The sequence below is a fragment of the Diplotaxodon limnothrissa genome, linkage group LG5 (genome assembly GCF_057381915.1).
Source record: "Diplotaxodon limnothrissa isolate DT_005_m linkage group LG5, D_limnothrissa_male_GT1.1, whole genome shotgun sequence".
NCBI lineage: Eukaryota > Metazoa > Chordata > Actinopteri > Cichliformes > Cichlidae > Diplotaxodon > Diplotaxodon limnothrissa.
The window spans coordinates 6,420,127-6,435,472 of NC_140600.1; the positions used below are offsets into that span (position 1 = coordinate 6,420,127).

The following is a 15,346-nucleotide window of genomic DNA, read 5'->3' on the forward strand; positions in this document are numbered from 1 at the left end:
TGTTTACGTCTGATCGGAGTGTGTGGCGTGGTTTGTGATTCTTGTCTCAATTCGTTTCAGACTCTCCTGAGAACAACGATGCCAACATCAAGAAGATTGCCAAACAGGTCCTGGAGAACAGAGCCTACATCTGCTCTCACCCTCTCGAAAGAACTTACTGAGCTCTCCACTGAGACCATAATACTGTTTCCTGTATTCTGATTGGACTATTTTGACCAGTCCCAATGATGCGTCTCCAATCTTGTATTAGTGGTTGTTTTTACATTCAGTAAAACATGAAGAGATTAATATTAGCTGTTTTATATTAATAATAACTTCAGTGGGTCAGACTTCTACTCTGATGGCATTACATGAAACTCAATCCTAAGTGCTCTTTCACTTTAATGCTATAATGAATAATTTTGCAGGATAGCAGTTTTAATGAGCCTGTTTGGACACCAGGTTTTCCTGAATGGCTGACCTTTACTGTTGTTTAATGCTACTTTTGAAACCTGAAGATGCTCCTCTCCCTGTCTGTCAGAGGCAGGGCAGTCCGCTTGTACAAAAATGAATGCTGCTCACAGAATCCACTGTAAGAGGCAACAGAAAAAAAGCATATATTACTTCAGAAATCTTTCTTTCATTTCTCCAGCATTTGCCTTTTCAAACAGCACTTGAGCTCACTTGTAGTGGTACTTGCTGTACTGAGAGTTGTGTCTGGGAAAGGCGTTTCTTCCCAGGCTGCAGGCCACGCATGGGCCTGGAGCCAGAGGCACTCTCTCCCGTTCCTCTGCTTTGTTGTCAGCAGCGTTCATCACGGACAGTTGAGGAAAAGGCTGTAACACAAAATGCAGCTCTTGGCTCAAAGATTTCCTCAGTTAGGTGCAAGAAGAGCCACGACGATAAAAGAAAAACAAGTATACAAGATCTAAACTAAACATGTGTAGCATAAATGGCCTTTAAAGTTGCATTTTTGTTAACACTTTTGTGAACTGCTGTAGCTGGAAAAAAATGCATGGGACTTCAAGTGGACATCAAAGTAGCGTGACAGGACCTGGCCATCGGATCCCCAGCTGTCTGCGTCCACAGTGGATTATAATCTAGGCTTAATGTGTTTTTGATTGATTGATTGATTGATTGATTGGTTGACTGATCATACTTTATTCATCCCGAGGGAAATTGGGTTAAGGCTGCCAGCCGTGCCAGCGCCATCACTATTTTGTCACTATGGCTAGTTTCTCCTTCCATAGCAACCTCCTAAACAAGAAGCGCTAGCTTCTGGACTTCACTGAGGTACCACCTTTGCTAATTTAAGGGAGTGAACCAGACCTCTAGTCCATAATTGTCTAATCTAGCAAGTTTGTGCTCCAAATTTGGAGAGTGAAATTATTCAATTTTATTTATACAGCGTGAAATCACAAAAGTTGCTTCAAGGTATTGCAAGGTAGACCCTACAATAATACATACAGAGAAAAACCCAACAATCCTATGAGCCCCTATGAGCAAGCACTTTGGCGACAGTGGGAAGGAAAAACTCCCTTTTAACAGGAAGAGACTGTGTCAATAGACACACAGTGAGTGAGAAAGGTGACTGAAGAAGAAATACTCAATTGTGGGAATCCCCCAGCAAGATACACCTATAGGGTCACCTGATTCAGCCCAAATTATATGCTTTAGCAAAAAGGAAAGTTTTAACCCTAAACTTAAAAGTTAAAAAATACCTTAATTCCAAGTTGGTTCCATAGAAGAGGGGCCTGAAAACTGAAGGCTCTGCCTCCCATTCTACTTTTAAATACTCTAGGAATTATATTAAATATTAAAAGTATTTTATTAATATTGGATTCATTGAGTGTTCATGTATTACACCTGTACAGTTTTGTGTTGCTGACCAAGCATTAACTGATAATCTCAGCCTCTTGTCTGGTATGGTGACTTCAGGGTCCCACAAAAAAAAACAAAAAATGCATCTTTGACACAGGTGACTTCACAGTTTTATATACAGTCTATGCTATTTGAAACTGAACCATGTAATATATGAAAGATTTATCCAATAATAATAAAAAAAATCTTGATTATCAAGCCATTTGTCATGAGAATATTATTGTAACCCTTGAATAAACACAAATGCAGGTCTGTGAAATAAATAAAACACTTTATAGTCATGAATAAACACACCTAGCTGCTCGTTTGTTAAGTGCCTCTAGCTTACCGTAAGCTAATCCAGTCACATACAAGAGTTCTGACCTTAACTTTCCCTTAATGATCAGTTTTAGTTGTCTGCATGGTTATTCTGAAGGCTTTTCATGTTGTTGAGCTGTACTCTTTTGTACTGAATTCTGAGTGCCACTTGGAATGAGTGGAAATGCTGTACCTTAAATATCATGCCTGGTTTCCTCAGTGAATATTTCTTTGGCAGATCTTTCAGTATATCCTGAGTTCTCTCCAGGTTTCCTTTCATGTGACACTTGAATTGTTGGACGGGGCTGTTGTCTGCTGAGTTAACGTTGCTGCCGTCAGGAAGCAGCTGCTTCTTCCAGCGGCTGTACTGAGCTCTGGCTGCTTGGAGCTGCTCCTGCTGTAGACGATCTCCTGAGGATCAACAGCGCACACGCTTAACTCTGTGGATCAACAACTCCAAAGAGTTCATCCTGTAAACTTCATACAGCTGATAAACTTAACAGGCGTGGTGTGGTTTTAGCTTACAACAGAGTTGGAAAAATATAACATGGCACACATTAACGAGTAACTCTGTACACTGCTGAGATCAATTAAGCTTCTGCCCGACCAAATTTATTCTCCAGCTCAGTCTGGGAGTGTGTTACTCAGCAGCAAAGACTTCTACTGGCTTAAATATCTGCCATCTGGAGCTTCAATCAAAATGGATCAATACTGGCCTTTAGTACAGTGAAAAAGCTTGCAGCGTACACAGACATAGGAAAATCCACTCTTAGATATTCTGTGCTTTGCTAGATGTTGGCTTTGAGACTATAGGCTGTAACTGTCACATGATGTATGCTCCCATGTTTTTGTCCAGTTTTGTCTGCTTTTAAAAATGAAGCTGAGCCTAGTCTTCTCATGAAGTTGCAGACAAACTGCAATAAAGTTGCAGACAAACAGTTCGTGAGTGGAGAAAAGTAAAAGTGCATCACAGCTCCACTGAAGACTTGACAGACTGAAAAAGACAACATTTCAACCCCATCAGAATTACAACAAGAGCCCAAACTGTGACATTATTACATGCACTTTTGTGAATTCAACTAAACTTCATATGGTCTTCTGACAATGTGTTTCTCTGTCTCACTTAATATTAAGGCATTTTTGGACATATGTATTTGAAGTAGGGGAGCTATCCCTGATCTGCACTTACATATCTAATTCACAGTGTCCCTGAACAAAACACATACATGAAATGTAAGCACACCGTATGTCTCATTAAATGTTACCAAACATGTAACTCACTCGAGATCATAACTCATGTCATAGTGCTGAAATCTAAGAAATATGTTTTTTGTTAGTTGGACAGATCACAGATCTGCCTTTGTGCCACAGGAAAATAGTTCCATGGTGGAGTTACATCTGAAAGGAAAACTGTCTCTTGAAAATGCATTAAAGATGTTGCCCTCTGTTGTGAATGTTTAAAACCTTATTGGAGTGCTGTGTTGTGGTTTTTGTTAACTGCTTTCATTTGGCGTTTGTTTATTTCTGTCTGACAACCTGCTGGCATGCCGGGATACATCATCCACTGGAACCACTGTGTCTAATTTCCAACTAATATAAAAAATTTTAATATTTAATCATTATTATGTTCATGTAAATAGGTCACTTACTACATACTTTTTTCCTTAAACTAATTCTTGGGTGCTTTGTTTTGATCAGAATCAGGAAAATCAATGTAGCTCTACGTCAGCAGTACAGCTTTAAATGAAACCTTGTGGTTTCATGACATGCTTGTATACTGAGTTAGTGTCTGCATCACTTGTGAACTAAAGAATTGTGGGATTTTTCACCTTTCTGAAAGGTCAAAAAGGACCCTCTTACACAAATAAAATAGATAAACTACTCTCGGTCAGATACCAGTAAGGCACAACATTATGAGCACCTGCCTAGTATTGTGTTGGTCCCCCCCTTTTGCTGACCCATCATCAAATCCATTACACACCTGAAGGTGTGCTGTGGTATCTGAGCCAAGATGTTCACAAAGGATCTGGGGAAGGTTAAGTCAAGAGCTCAAACTCATTGTTGTGACTCAAAAACTATTCCTGAATCATTTTTCTTTGTGGCAGGGTGGATTATGGTCTGCAGCAATGCTTAAGTAGGCGACACATGTTAAAGTAGCATCCACATGGGTGAAGGAGGACCCAAGGTTTCCCAGCAGAACATTGTCCAAAGCATCACACTGCCTCCATTGACTTGCTTTCTTCCTATCATGCATCCTTGTGCCAGGTGTTACCCAAGTAACCAATGCACATGCACCCAGCCATCCACGTGATATGAAAGAAAACACAATTAATCACACCAGGACACCTTCTTCCATTGCTCCGTGGTCCAGTTCTGATCCTCACATGCCCATTGTTACAAGATTCAGCGTGAGCACCCTGACTGCTCTGCGGCCCCATGCACAACAAACTGATGTGTTGTGGGGAGGCTGTAGCTCAGGAGTTAGAACAAGTCATCTGCTAATCAGAGAGATGGTGGTTCAACTCTTTGCTACTCCAGTCTGCCAAATATTCTTGGGCAAGATGTTGAATCTAAAGTTCTGTTCTGTTCAGTTGAGTAAGAATGTGATAGCAGGGCTCTAGACTAACTTTTTGCCATGGGTGCAAATATTTGGTTGCACCTGTGCGACCAACTGTTCGGGTAGCAAAAAAAAAAAAAAAAATCTGCAACCTTCCCTATGGTCAACAACAGACACACATTTTGCCCCTATCGTGGACTAAACCAATCAGAGATAGTCAGGGGCGGGACCTCTCTGATTGGCCGTGGTCCAGTTGAAAGTGCAGGTGGAAGTGGGAGGTGAGTAGCTTGAATAAAGCGATATCAATTCATTAAATCCTGAATCGACTTTTAAATATAACTGTGTTTTGCCAGAAACACCAGATTCTCAGATTAAAGCTCACAAAACCATTTCAACAACAACCGAACAGCAGATGAGAGCAGGTACACGGACTCCACACAAAGACGTAAACACAGACCCGACGCATCAGAATCAACTTTGTCTTTCTCGGCTTTCTCACCCGATGGCCCGTAGACGGTCACGCTGTTGGAGCTCAGCGATTCTGATGCGTGCGGTCCGCACTGTGTTTACGTCTTTTTGCGCTGATTCTGAGCTGCAGGTTTTGTCTCTCTCCAACCAAAATTCACCGAGCCAGCAGCAAAAGAAGCAGCAAACTGCGCTTCACATTTGATCAATGTCGTCATGAATTTTGCTGTTTTGCTTCCACGACTATTAAAATCACACTCCATGCACAGCTAGCTCTCTCTCTCTCTCTCTCTCTGTACTTCAAGAACAGTTTCTCGTCTCCAATCTGTTTTCTGTATTATTCATTCGCTTATTACCCACCAGTCTACCGCTGTTTACAGCGCTGTCGGCTGCTGTCTTTTTCTTTTCTTTTTTTCACTTAAATGACCTCGGACAAGAAAGCCTGTTTTTTCTGTTGTTCAATACTGAAGAAATTTAAACTTTATATGCAGAACATTGTAGAATATTTTTAAGGTTATCTGCTATAAAAAGCCAGACCAGGAAAATCTCCTTCATGTTTTCCTGTGTTTTATTCTCAGTTACTTTCACACAAAGGCATCTGCTGTGATGTTCACAATTCTGATGAAGTCAGTACTGATAAATGATCAGAATTATAATATTTCTGACTGTCTGAGGCTAAATTGAATCGAATCGGGACTTTGAAAACCAGAATCGAATGGATTATAGAAATCAGTGATGATACCCAGCCCTAGTGAGCAGCCTAGGCACGACAGAAGTGGATGTAGCTGTAATAGGAAAAGAACTATTGCTAACTTTTCTGTTAAGGCCAGATCCTTCTGAAATTCATAGCCAGTGCTCTGACATGGTGGCATCAATCTTTGAATGCTGAAAAAGCACAGTGTATCCAGAAAAACACATTATATTATATAAATTATTATAAAATTTGTGTGCGCCTAACTTTTGTGCCGGTACGCCTAACTTTTTTAAGTTAGGCGTACCGGTACGCCCATGGCAAAAAGTTAGTCTAGAGCCCTGCTCTAAGGGCATTTTACGACACTGGGGTGGCATCTGCTATCTTTTATGCTGTGGTCTGCTGGAGGAGTGGATTGGCAGAGAGGGACAGGGGGAAACTCAACAAACTGGTCAAGAGGGCCAGCTCTGTCCTGGACTGTCCGCAGAAGTCCATCGAGCAGGTTGGGGAGGAGAGGATGTTGTCTAAGCTAACATCCATCATGTGAGACTGTACAAGCACCGAGCAGCTCGTTCAGCAGTAGACTTTTACACCCACAGTGTAGGAAGGAGCGCTACCGCAGGTCATTCTTACCAGAAGCTGTCAAACTCTATAACACAGTTTAACATCCTTTGGTCATCTTACTCACCAGCTGTTTGTTCACTGTACATTTTATACTGTACATATCCCTGTACAATTTTTCTATACATATTTCTGTACATTGTTACCTGTGTATACGAACTTCAGTTGCTTATGTATATAGGACCACTTTGTGTCTTCCTTTTATATTTTATATTCCCCTTGCTATAAGAGCTGTGTAACACCGAAATTTCACTTTCTATTCTATTCTATTCTATTCTATTCTATTCTATTCTATTCTATTCTATTCTAACTAGTTAAAGTCAGGGTGATATTTCTCTGGACCAAGGGAGTCTGAATAGAATGTCCCAGACTAGGGATGTTCGATATAACGATATATATCGGATGACGATATAAAAACGTCTATCGTTTTATTTTACACTATCGTTTGTTTCGTGGTGTCGCAAAATAAACTGTTTACGGCAATATTTTTTCATGGTTTTGATGGTCACTGTAGTGGCTAAATTAATTTCTTAAAGTTCTCTCTTTCTCTTATATTTAATATAACCACACTACGGACGGATAAGCGACTGTTTTTATGCATTGTCGTTAGCAACAACGACGGTAAAACCATCCCGTGTCCGCTTGTTTATTTTCCACATAAGCCTTTCACAATAAAGCTCAAGATCGTGTTGAGACTTTTCAAAATAAACTGAATTACGTGAAAGAGTATGCCGTGTTTATGGATGAGAAGCAAAAAAGAGCCGCCAGGTGCTAAAAAATAAACCTTAGACTCAAACGTTAGAACAGGCTTTTCCCCGCAGCACGCCGTGTAATAAATACTCACAAAGAAAACTGCGGCCGTTACTTATGTCTAAAAATGTATCGTTTCATGCATCAGTTAAAACACTGCTCCAAGTACACGACGCCCAGCTGGAAACACTTCACGCAAGTCGAGCTGCCCGAGATTCACAGAATTTACAGAAAATGTTACATTTTGTGATTTATATTGTTATCGGGAAGATAGATGTCTTATATTGGGATATGAGATTTTGGTCATATCGCACAGCCCTATCCCAGACTAATACACAAGAACGGTCAAAGAAAAATGAAGATAATGTTTTGGAATGTCCAAATTAAAGGTGTGACCTTAATCAAAGAGAAGTGTTGAGAAATAACAGGAATGATGAGTGGACTAGTTCTTATATAGTGCTCTACCTGTCTCATTCGCCCATTCTTTCAATGCTTAAGCCCTGTCTCTCTAAAGCTGACACATCAAAGAGCAACTTGGGGGTCTGAAGTACTTCCAGGGATTGAACCATCAACCGCTCAATTAATAGATGACCTGCTGCTACAGCTATCCCAGTTATACTTGAAAAAAGGAACAAGTATAATTATCTCTACTTGGAAATTGTATATTTACACAATTGCTGAGGGGTTTGTGAGCTTTTTCTTGCAACTGTAACTACTTTAGTGCAGATCATGGATTTTGTCTGTTTCTCGATGAACTCCACAATACTAGTAAGATGAATGCAATAAAAATCCTCAGGTACGAACACTAAGTTCCAGATGATGCTGCAGTCATCGAATAAAACACAGATGTAACCACATCGTTTCAATTATGACCATTCATTAATTTCTACCATCCTGCAGCAAAGCATTTCATAACAGTGCGAGCTAAAGGACAATTTGTGTTTTCATATAAAGATAAACTCTTTCATTTGAAATATCAGCAACTGTATATGGTCTTAGAGGGTTGGGGCAGCTTTTTACTTTTTTGAATGTTGTTTGTCTGATATGCCACGTGAGGCTGCATATTACATTTTTAGTAAGATTCAGTCATTAATCTACACACTTCAGATCTGTCCTTTTAATTGCTAAAATTTACATACATCTTAATATTGTCTACAATACTTTGCCTCACAGAGTTCAGGCTGTGCTGAAGAATAAAGGTGGTCATACAAAATACTGACTTCCAAGTGGATGAGAAATGTCTGTTTTTGGCTCATATAAAGTATTTCCATGTATATTTGAACATGTTTTGCTTCTCAAGCAGCTCAAGACTTTTGCACAGTACTGTGTAACAGATATAGTACTACAGAAAAGAGTAAGAAATGTACATTAAGTGCCACTTCTCTGAAGACACATCTGCAATAAAGACAGTGAGGCCAGCCACAAACACACCTCTGTCCATGCTTTTCATTTACAAACTTGACACGGCGCCTCTTTAGTAAATCCTGACAATAAATGTTCAACCCTAAACGTTGGTTTTACACTTTAGTAAATCTGGATTTCCATTTGAGGAACCAGAGTCTAAACAAAAAGATTCACATAGACTTGCCACACACGAAAGTGTGTACAGTGAGGTTGTGCTTTCCAAGAGTTCAGGAACTCTGATGATGCACTGAATCTACAGTGATTGGTCAAATATGCTAGATTTTTTTCTCCTGTCATTTTTAAATACTACATCTGCCAACACATTAAGTTTGTTCGTGTATGGTCTTAATGATGGAGAAAGATTTAATGATACTGGGACTGCAGGCAAAGTTCAGACATTCAGAGGAACCTTGTTGTGCTTTGGACTCTTCAGAGGGTAAATAAGCATAAAAAGGCACTTAAAGATCCTGCACTTCAGCTATTAAGTTCCTTAATTGTGTCCATACCAGCCAGGTAGATGGTCACGGGAGAGGTGCTGAAGAACCGGGGAGGTTTCCTGTAGAGCTCAAAGTCCTCCGAGTGTTGAGTCCAGGGCCATGTGTCGCGTGTAAGTGTGGGTTTCAGTGTGTTGGCATGTAGGATGTTCTCCCTCCACGGCTGGAAGCACACTGAATTATCAACTACAAAACACTATCATCACATAACCTTTGAAGATTAGGCAGATGTTTCAAAGAACTTACAAATGTTTTCTTACTGCCATTGGATAATAAATAATTGTGTGCTCACGACAACTGAAGCAACAGAAGGGCTAATATTATTAGTCATGTCATATTACATGCTATTCTATACCTAACCTAAACATACTGGCTCATGGTCATGGTCATCCTTGTCCCATGTGTATTCATAGTAATACCAATAAACCTATTTCTCTTCTGTTGCACAGTACTTGCAAATGAACTTTACCTTTCTCAGCTCTTCCACACGAGCTTCATCTGGGTGGTTAGGGTGCACTTTGGACTTGCTCGTGCTAATATTCCAAAATGTAGATGTAGAAGAAGATCTAGCATTGGTTTTCCATGGAATGTCTCCTGGGTCCACTGTTGCACTGTTATACCGTTGACTGTAGGTAAACCTGCGCCCAGGCACCTGAGGCAGTCAGAAAAATTACTTAGCTTCATTATGTTCATTATGTATAGACTATTCTGCAAGCTAGAATGACACCGTGTGTCAGAAAAGGTTGAAAAATACATTTAAAGATACACTAAGTCATTCTTGAGGTTATTTAATAGAAAAAAAAATGTTGTACTCATAAATATACATTGATTAGGTTTGTGTGTAATTACATTTATTCCATTAAAAATACACAGGCGCAGGTGCCGGTTGGATCCCCGCCATCTGGAATACAGCGGCCGAGGTGGATAGCACCATTCCGCCTAATCACATTTTATGTATAAGGCTAATAATCAGCCACATGTGTAGCACACCTCATAAGTTATTTTTAAATGACTCTTTTAACGAGAGAGCAGTGGTGGAAGAAGAGAAAAACCCAATGTTAATGACAATATTTTATGTCTTTGTGATGTGACTGGAAAAGCTGGTCAAATCCATGAGATTGTACAGACAGAGGGCTTTCTTACAATGGCATTGTAAGAACACCTTACAATGGTACTTTCTTGGTACTATACTATACTCTGATATGTTAGAGACAGCATGCTACACACACCTTGGCCATCTCTTTGCAGAGCAGTTCCCTAGCTCGCTCATTTGAGTTGAAGGTCTGGATGCTGTAGTTGTGTGCTGTTCTTCCTGCAGCCATGTCTATCCTTAACACTGCAGCCTCTGGCTTCTGCAACTGCTCTCTCTGCTCTTGCACCTTTTTAATATTTTCCTGGAATATAATGATACACATGACTGGATCTGTTAATAAAACGCTTCAAGTAAGTGTATAGTACTATAGGATATCACAAACCTGAACAAAGTCTTTCAGCTGCTGGAGAGGCCTGTTCTGTTTCCATGTGATGTACTCTGTGTTATGTGTGCTGATGGGCCCATGTCTTTTCATCCTGATAGGCAGAGTGGGAATGCTCCCTTCAGTGTTTGCCCGAACCTTTTGCTCCCTCTTCTCAGCATATAAACCAAATACACTGCTCAAGCTGAGAATCATGTCAGCTGAGGGGAACAGGTTGTACTCCACCACCTCTTTAAGCTGCTTCACTTGACAAAGCTGGCTTAACCTAAGAAAAAGGATAAATTACACAATTTATACATTTTATACCGAATTGTTTGTTTTATATTTGACATATTCATTTTGATCCAAGGGTCCTTTACTAGCCAACTAACCAAAGACGAGAGTCTTTTCAGATCAACTTGGTTAGCAAGAAGTGAATCTGACTCTGAAACTGAGTACACCACACAGTCACTGTATACATAAAATGTAAAACAAAACAAAAGAACAAAAAAATGCCAAATATCCAGTATAAGGTGGAAGCAGTCAGTCAATGTGAACCTCTCAATAAGACATGCAAATTTTTGCTAGCTGTCAGCTCATTGTTCTGGTTTAACAGCTTGCACCTTTCTTTGCTCTTTTTCTGTTTACTCCCATTAACTCTGATTTTCAGGTGCAGTTGTCTTTACTGGCAACCCTTTACTTTATTAAATGTAGGCTCCAGATTGTAGAACAAAACAGTTGGGGACTACCTGATGAATAGAGAACAGCAGTTAACTTTAACTTAAGGGCTGGATATAAATAGAAGCTGGTGAAGACCAAATCATATTTAAAAAGGGACTGAGCTTTGGAGTTACACACACCAAGTAGCAATGTGGTTTCCAAAAAACACGTCAAATCGAAAGCTACGGTTGTTCTGGCTCATCCTCCCACCACCATTATTCACTTAAAATAAATATGTCTAATTCAGCTACCTTGACAAAGCCTGAAAGCAGGGTTGGGGGATCGTGCCTCTAACGTAGATCTGAGACTTTTTCATGATGGTCTCTAGTGACTGACTCAGATGGATAGGACTCAGGCTCATGTCTAGTGAGTCATAGATGCGTCTGAAGAAAACCAGGTTTGAATTATATAGCACTGTCACCTGCTCCTCCTCACTCCCACGTAGCCTGCAAAACATCACACAAACTACAGCACCCTCAATGGAATCTCAACACTTTATCCAGCAGGCAGCACAGGTGAAAATTGTTAACACCGGCTGTTGGGACAAGACAGCACGGGTTGGCTTACTTCATAGGAATGGCTTCCCAGAGTCTCTTCACTGTTTTTTGTTTGAGCCCTTCAAGGACAAAGATGTGGGTCTTCTTATCTATCACATGAAACCCTGAAACAAAATCCAGATCCTTGGTCTCACTGTGCTCAAAATTCATTTGGTAATTTGACAGGGCTGTCTCTATGTTTTCCACTGAGCGTGAGCCCAGATGGAAAGCTGCCGCATTGATTTGCAGTATCTCCGACCTCAGCTTGGTCATCGCAGAGGAGTTGCTGTATCCAAAGAGGTAGACAATGCGGCCAAACGGACCCTTACAGGAGTCCTCATCACAGCTGTCATTCTGAACACTGAATGGGCAAGTTATCTCGACTTTGACTTTGAGTTGAGAATTGGCAGCGTAATAATGGCCTTGTGGCATTGGCTTCTCTGACATCTTCCTCTTGTGTGGGCTTCGCTCCCTGTCCAGTAGCAAAGGGCTGCATTTAACTGGCAAGCACACCTTTAGACTTTTCTTCCCCAGCAGTAGCTCAGAGAGGTTTAGTTTTGCAATACCATGAGGATTAATGGCTGAAGACTTCTGCTGTAATACCGATCCACCGAACTGGATGTCATGCTCTGACACAGTCCCAAGTGTCTGGGTTTTCAGCGCTTCCGATTTCTGGTCACGATCATGAACCTCTATCTCCAGAGGTGGACCGGATAGGAACTCGTATAGCTCTTTACGACTCATCAAACCAGTCAAGATTACATTCACATCTCTGAAGTAGATGTTGGTGTCCTGCTTGTGATAGTTTGTCCTGTGTTCATTTAAATTATGGAACTTATACTGGCAATAAACGGGCATACATTTCTCCTGAAAAAGAAATCATCCAGAAAATGACTCAGAGCTGAAAGTTGAAACCACAGCCCACTACCAGAAAGGGCAGACTGGGTAAGAAATAAATTGAACACATAGAAAGGTGTCAAAACTAAAACGATGTGTACATCCCACCTGTAGGATGTGAAAAGGCACTGACGATGAAGGCAGTGAAGTGGCTGACAAAATTGTGATAACAAGTGGATTGAGTTCAGCCTTCAGTTGGTCTGACATCAGTGGTTCATCCAGAGAAATGTTGAAGATGATCTCAAAAACCCCAGAAGAACAGACTGGGATGTTCTCAGTCAGTGAGTTCTCACCTGACAGTCAGAAAATACAAGCTTACATAAGAAAATAGGAACAGTGCTTTGTTTTCAGCTGACCAGCACTGGTCCAGGCTGTGCCCGTGATTATGAGATTGACTCACCTGCCAACAAACAAACAGGGCTGATTTCAAATGATGCAGTGCCACTATCTCTGATGGCATCGAGGTCATGATAATCACTCGTGGTTTTTTCAAAACCTGTTTTAAGTTTGAAAAAATGTATTCATTAAGAAGTATAAAAGTATGACACACTGATATACATAAAATATTCATTGTTGTAATGCACATACCCGTTTCTGGTCCCACATCTGGACTGAGATCAACACAAAAATTGCTTCTTTGTCTTTTAGATGTGTGTGTCTTATTTTCACACAGGCTCCTCAGCTTGTTCACCATCGTCTCAATACAACCTGAGTAAAAATATAAAGTTCATAATTCCATAACACAATAGGAGGGTTTTTCCTGGCTCACGCCGGGTTTCCGGGCTTTGGATGGTGACTAATCACAGAGACTGTGTTTCCTTACTTAACAGACGTCTCTGTAGTCCCCTGTAATTTCTGGCCATTTGATTCTTGAGTCAATTGAAGCCCTTGTAAATCAAACTGGTTAAAGCATTTCTATCCCTCTAAAGACAAGTGTGTCATATTTGATACACGGGTTTTTGTGATTATAAATTGCCAATGGGTGTGAATGGTTGCCAGCCTCTTTGTGCTAGAGACAGCAAATCTGTCCAGGCTGTACCCTGCCTCTCGATCTATGATAGCTGAGGTAGGCTCCAGCCCCCTGCGACCCCAATAAGGATAAGCGGAAGAAAATGAATGGATATAATTTTCTGGCGATTATTTCATGGTTCAGACAGAAAGCTGAAAACTCTTTTTATGCTGAATAGGTGTAATATTTTGATCATTTTTAAGAAAATTGGAAATGGATGCTCACCGCACTCTGTTTCATCCTCAGACAGCTCCTGTGACAGTTTGAAGGCTCTGACTCTTTCGTAGCGGGCTTGGCTGCAAAGTTTATCCTTAGTGTTCCAAATCTGAAGCCTGATCTTATGAGGTAGAAGACTGATGAGCACATCCCTGTTGAGTCCGATGTTAAACTTCTGGGCCCAGCCAACCCAAATCTGATCTCCCTCAAGCCACGTTCTTAGAATCTGTTCACATTTATTTTTGCATTAGACAAACTCAAAGTTGTATTCAACAGCAGCCTGAGCAGTCAACTATTTACCGTAACTCTACACCACGAGATACTCCCATCCACTTATGATGTTCATGAATTGTTCATTAATGTCACACACACACATACACAAACAAAGAGGATCCTATTTACCTTGCACTCGTCTTCTCTGTATATTTTTGCTGCCGGCCCAAATACTAGTATGTCCACTTTAACCGTCTCAGTATCACCTGGCAACAATTTGTATTCAATATGATAGCAGCTCTGAGCTTTGTGGACCGACACATTCTTTGATTTCATTGCTTTCTCAGAATCTTCAGGAGCACTGACTTCCCCTGCAAGAGGCCAAATGTGCAGGAATGAGATTTAGAATCAAAACACTATTACATTACAGCAGATATGTAGAGCCTGTCAAATTCAACCGTCTCACTCTGACCATCTAAACAGAGCTAATAATAATTGTTTATATGTTCTGTGGACCATCTTACCCTGTGGAACGGCTAGAGCTATGTAAACTGTCCATGTGACGTAGTAGGCACTGTCATCTGTTTGCACTTTAATATCCTCATATGAATCGGTGCTGGACAACAGTTCAGTCTCAAAGACGAGGACTTCTTTCTGTTCTTTCTCTGAAATGTTTTCGTCATCACAGGTTGGGTTACAAACACTCTTCTCTGACATGTTGCCTTTTGGGTCAGACTTTGCTGGAATAGTTTCCCTGGAAAACACTGAAAGAAAACAGCAAATGAAGCTACGCCAAAACCTTTTGGGATTTTCTTACCTGGATGATTGAGCATGCATCAAGACAAATGATGATACATTTTACATGGAAATGTGTAATTGTGAGGAAGCAGCTTATCACAATCCTAGCCCAATCCCTTGCTTGACCGCTATGCTGAGTGGATCAGGCAGTTTTCTTATGCAAGGGGGTTTGACACCAAGGTCTGGCTCCACTTTTCTCTTTGAAAGAAAGAGTTGCTGCAAATCCAAACTGTTCTGTGTAATCAAGTTTATCCTGTGATGTAACATTTCTATCCTGATGAAAATGCCTCATCCACAGTGCACAGAGGCTCGCTGAATGGTTTGATGAGGACAATATGATTCACAGATCTAAAGCAAGATGGAA

The 15,346-nt window shown here is 40.7% G+C and overlaps 2 protein-coding genes across 2 annotated transcripts in view; one reads left to right on the forward strand and one right to left on the reverse strand.

The window, feature by feature from the left end:
- The window catches only part of acad9 (acyl-CoA dehydrogenase family, member 9), a 16,314-nt gene extending 14,281 nt beyond the window's left edge, over nt 1–2,033 (forward strand). Inside the window, exon 18 of the mRNA XM_085352985.1 lies at nt 61–2,033. Coding sequence (XP_085209111.1) covers nt 61–161 — 101 coding nt within the window. The 3' untranslated portion in view covers nt 162–2,033. The remainder of the gene's footprint in view (nt 1–60) is intronic.
- On the reverse strand, nt 468–14,901 carry cfap92 (cilia and flagella associated protein 92 (putative)). Its single transcript, XM_085352984.1, has 15 exons — nt 14,709–14,901; nt 14,374–14,555; nt 13,981–14,197; nt 13,335–13,454; nt 13,147–13,242; nt 12,855–13,039; nt 11,881–12,716; nt 11,565–11,759; nt 10,615–10,879; nt 10,369–10,533; nt 9,609–9,791; nt 9,152–9,302; nt 2,351–2,568; nt 664–815; nt 468–569 (listed from the first exon to the last, which is right to left on the reverse strand). The coding sequence occupies exons 1-15, from the start codon at nt 14,899–14,901 to the stop codon at nt 479–481; spliced, it is 3,249 nt and encodes a 1,082-aa protein (XP_085209110.1). The 3' UTR covers nt 468–478.
- Nucleotides 14,902–15,346: the final 445 nt, after the last annotated feature.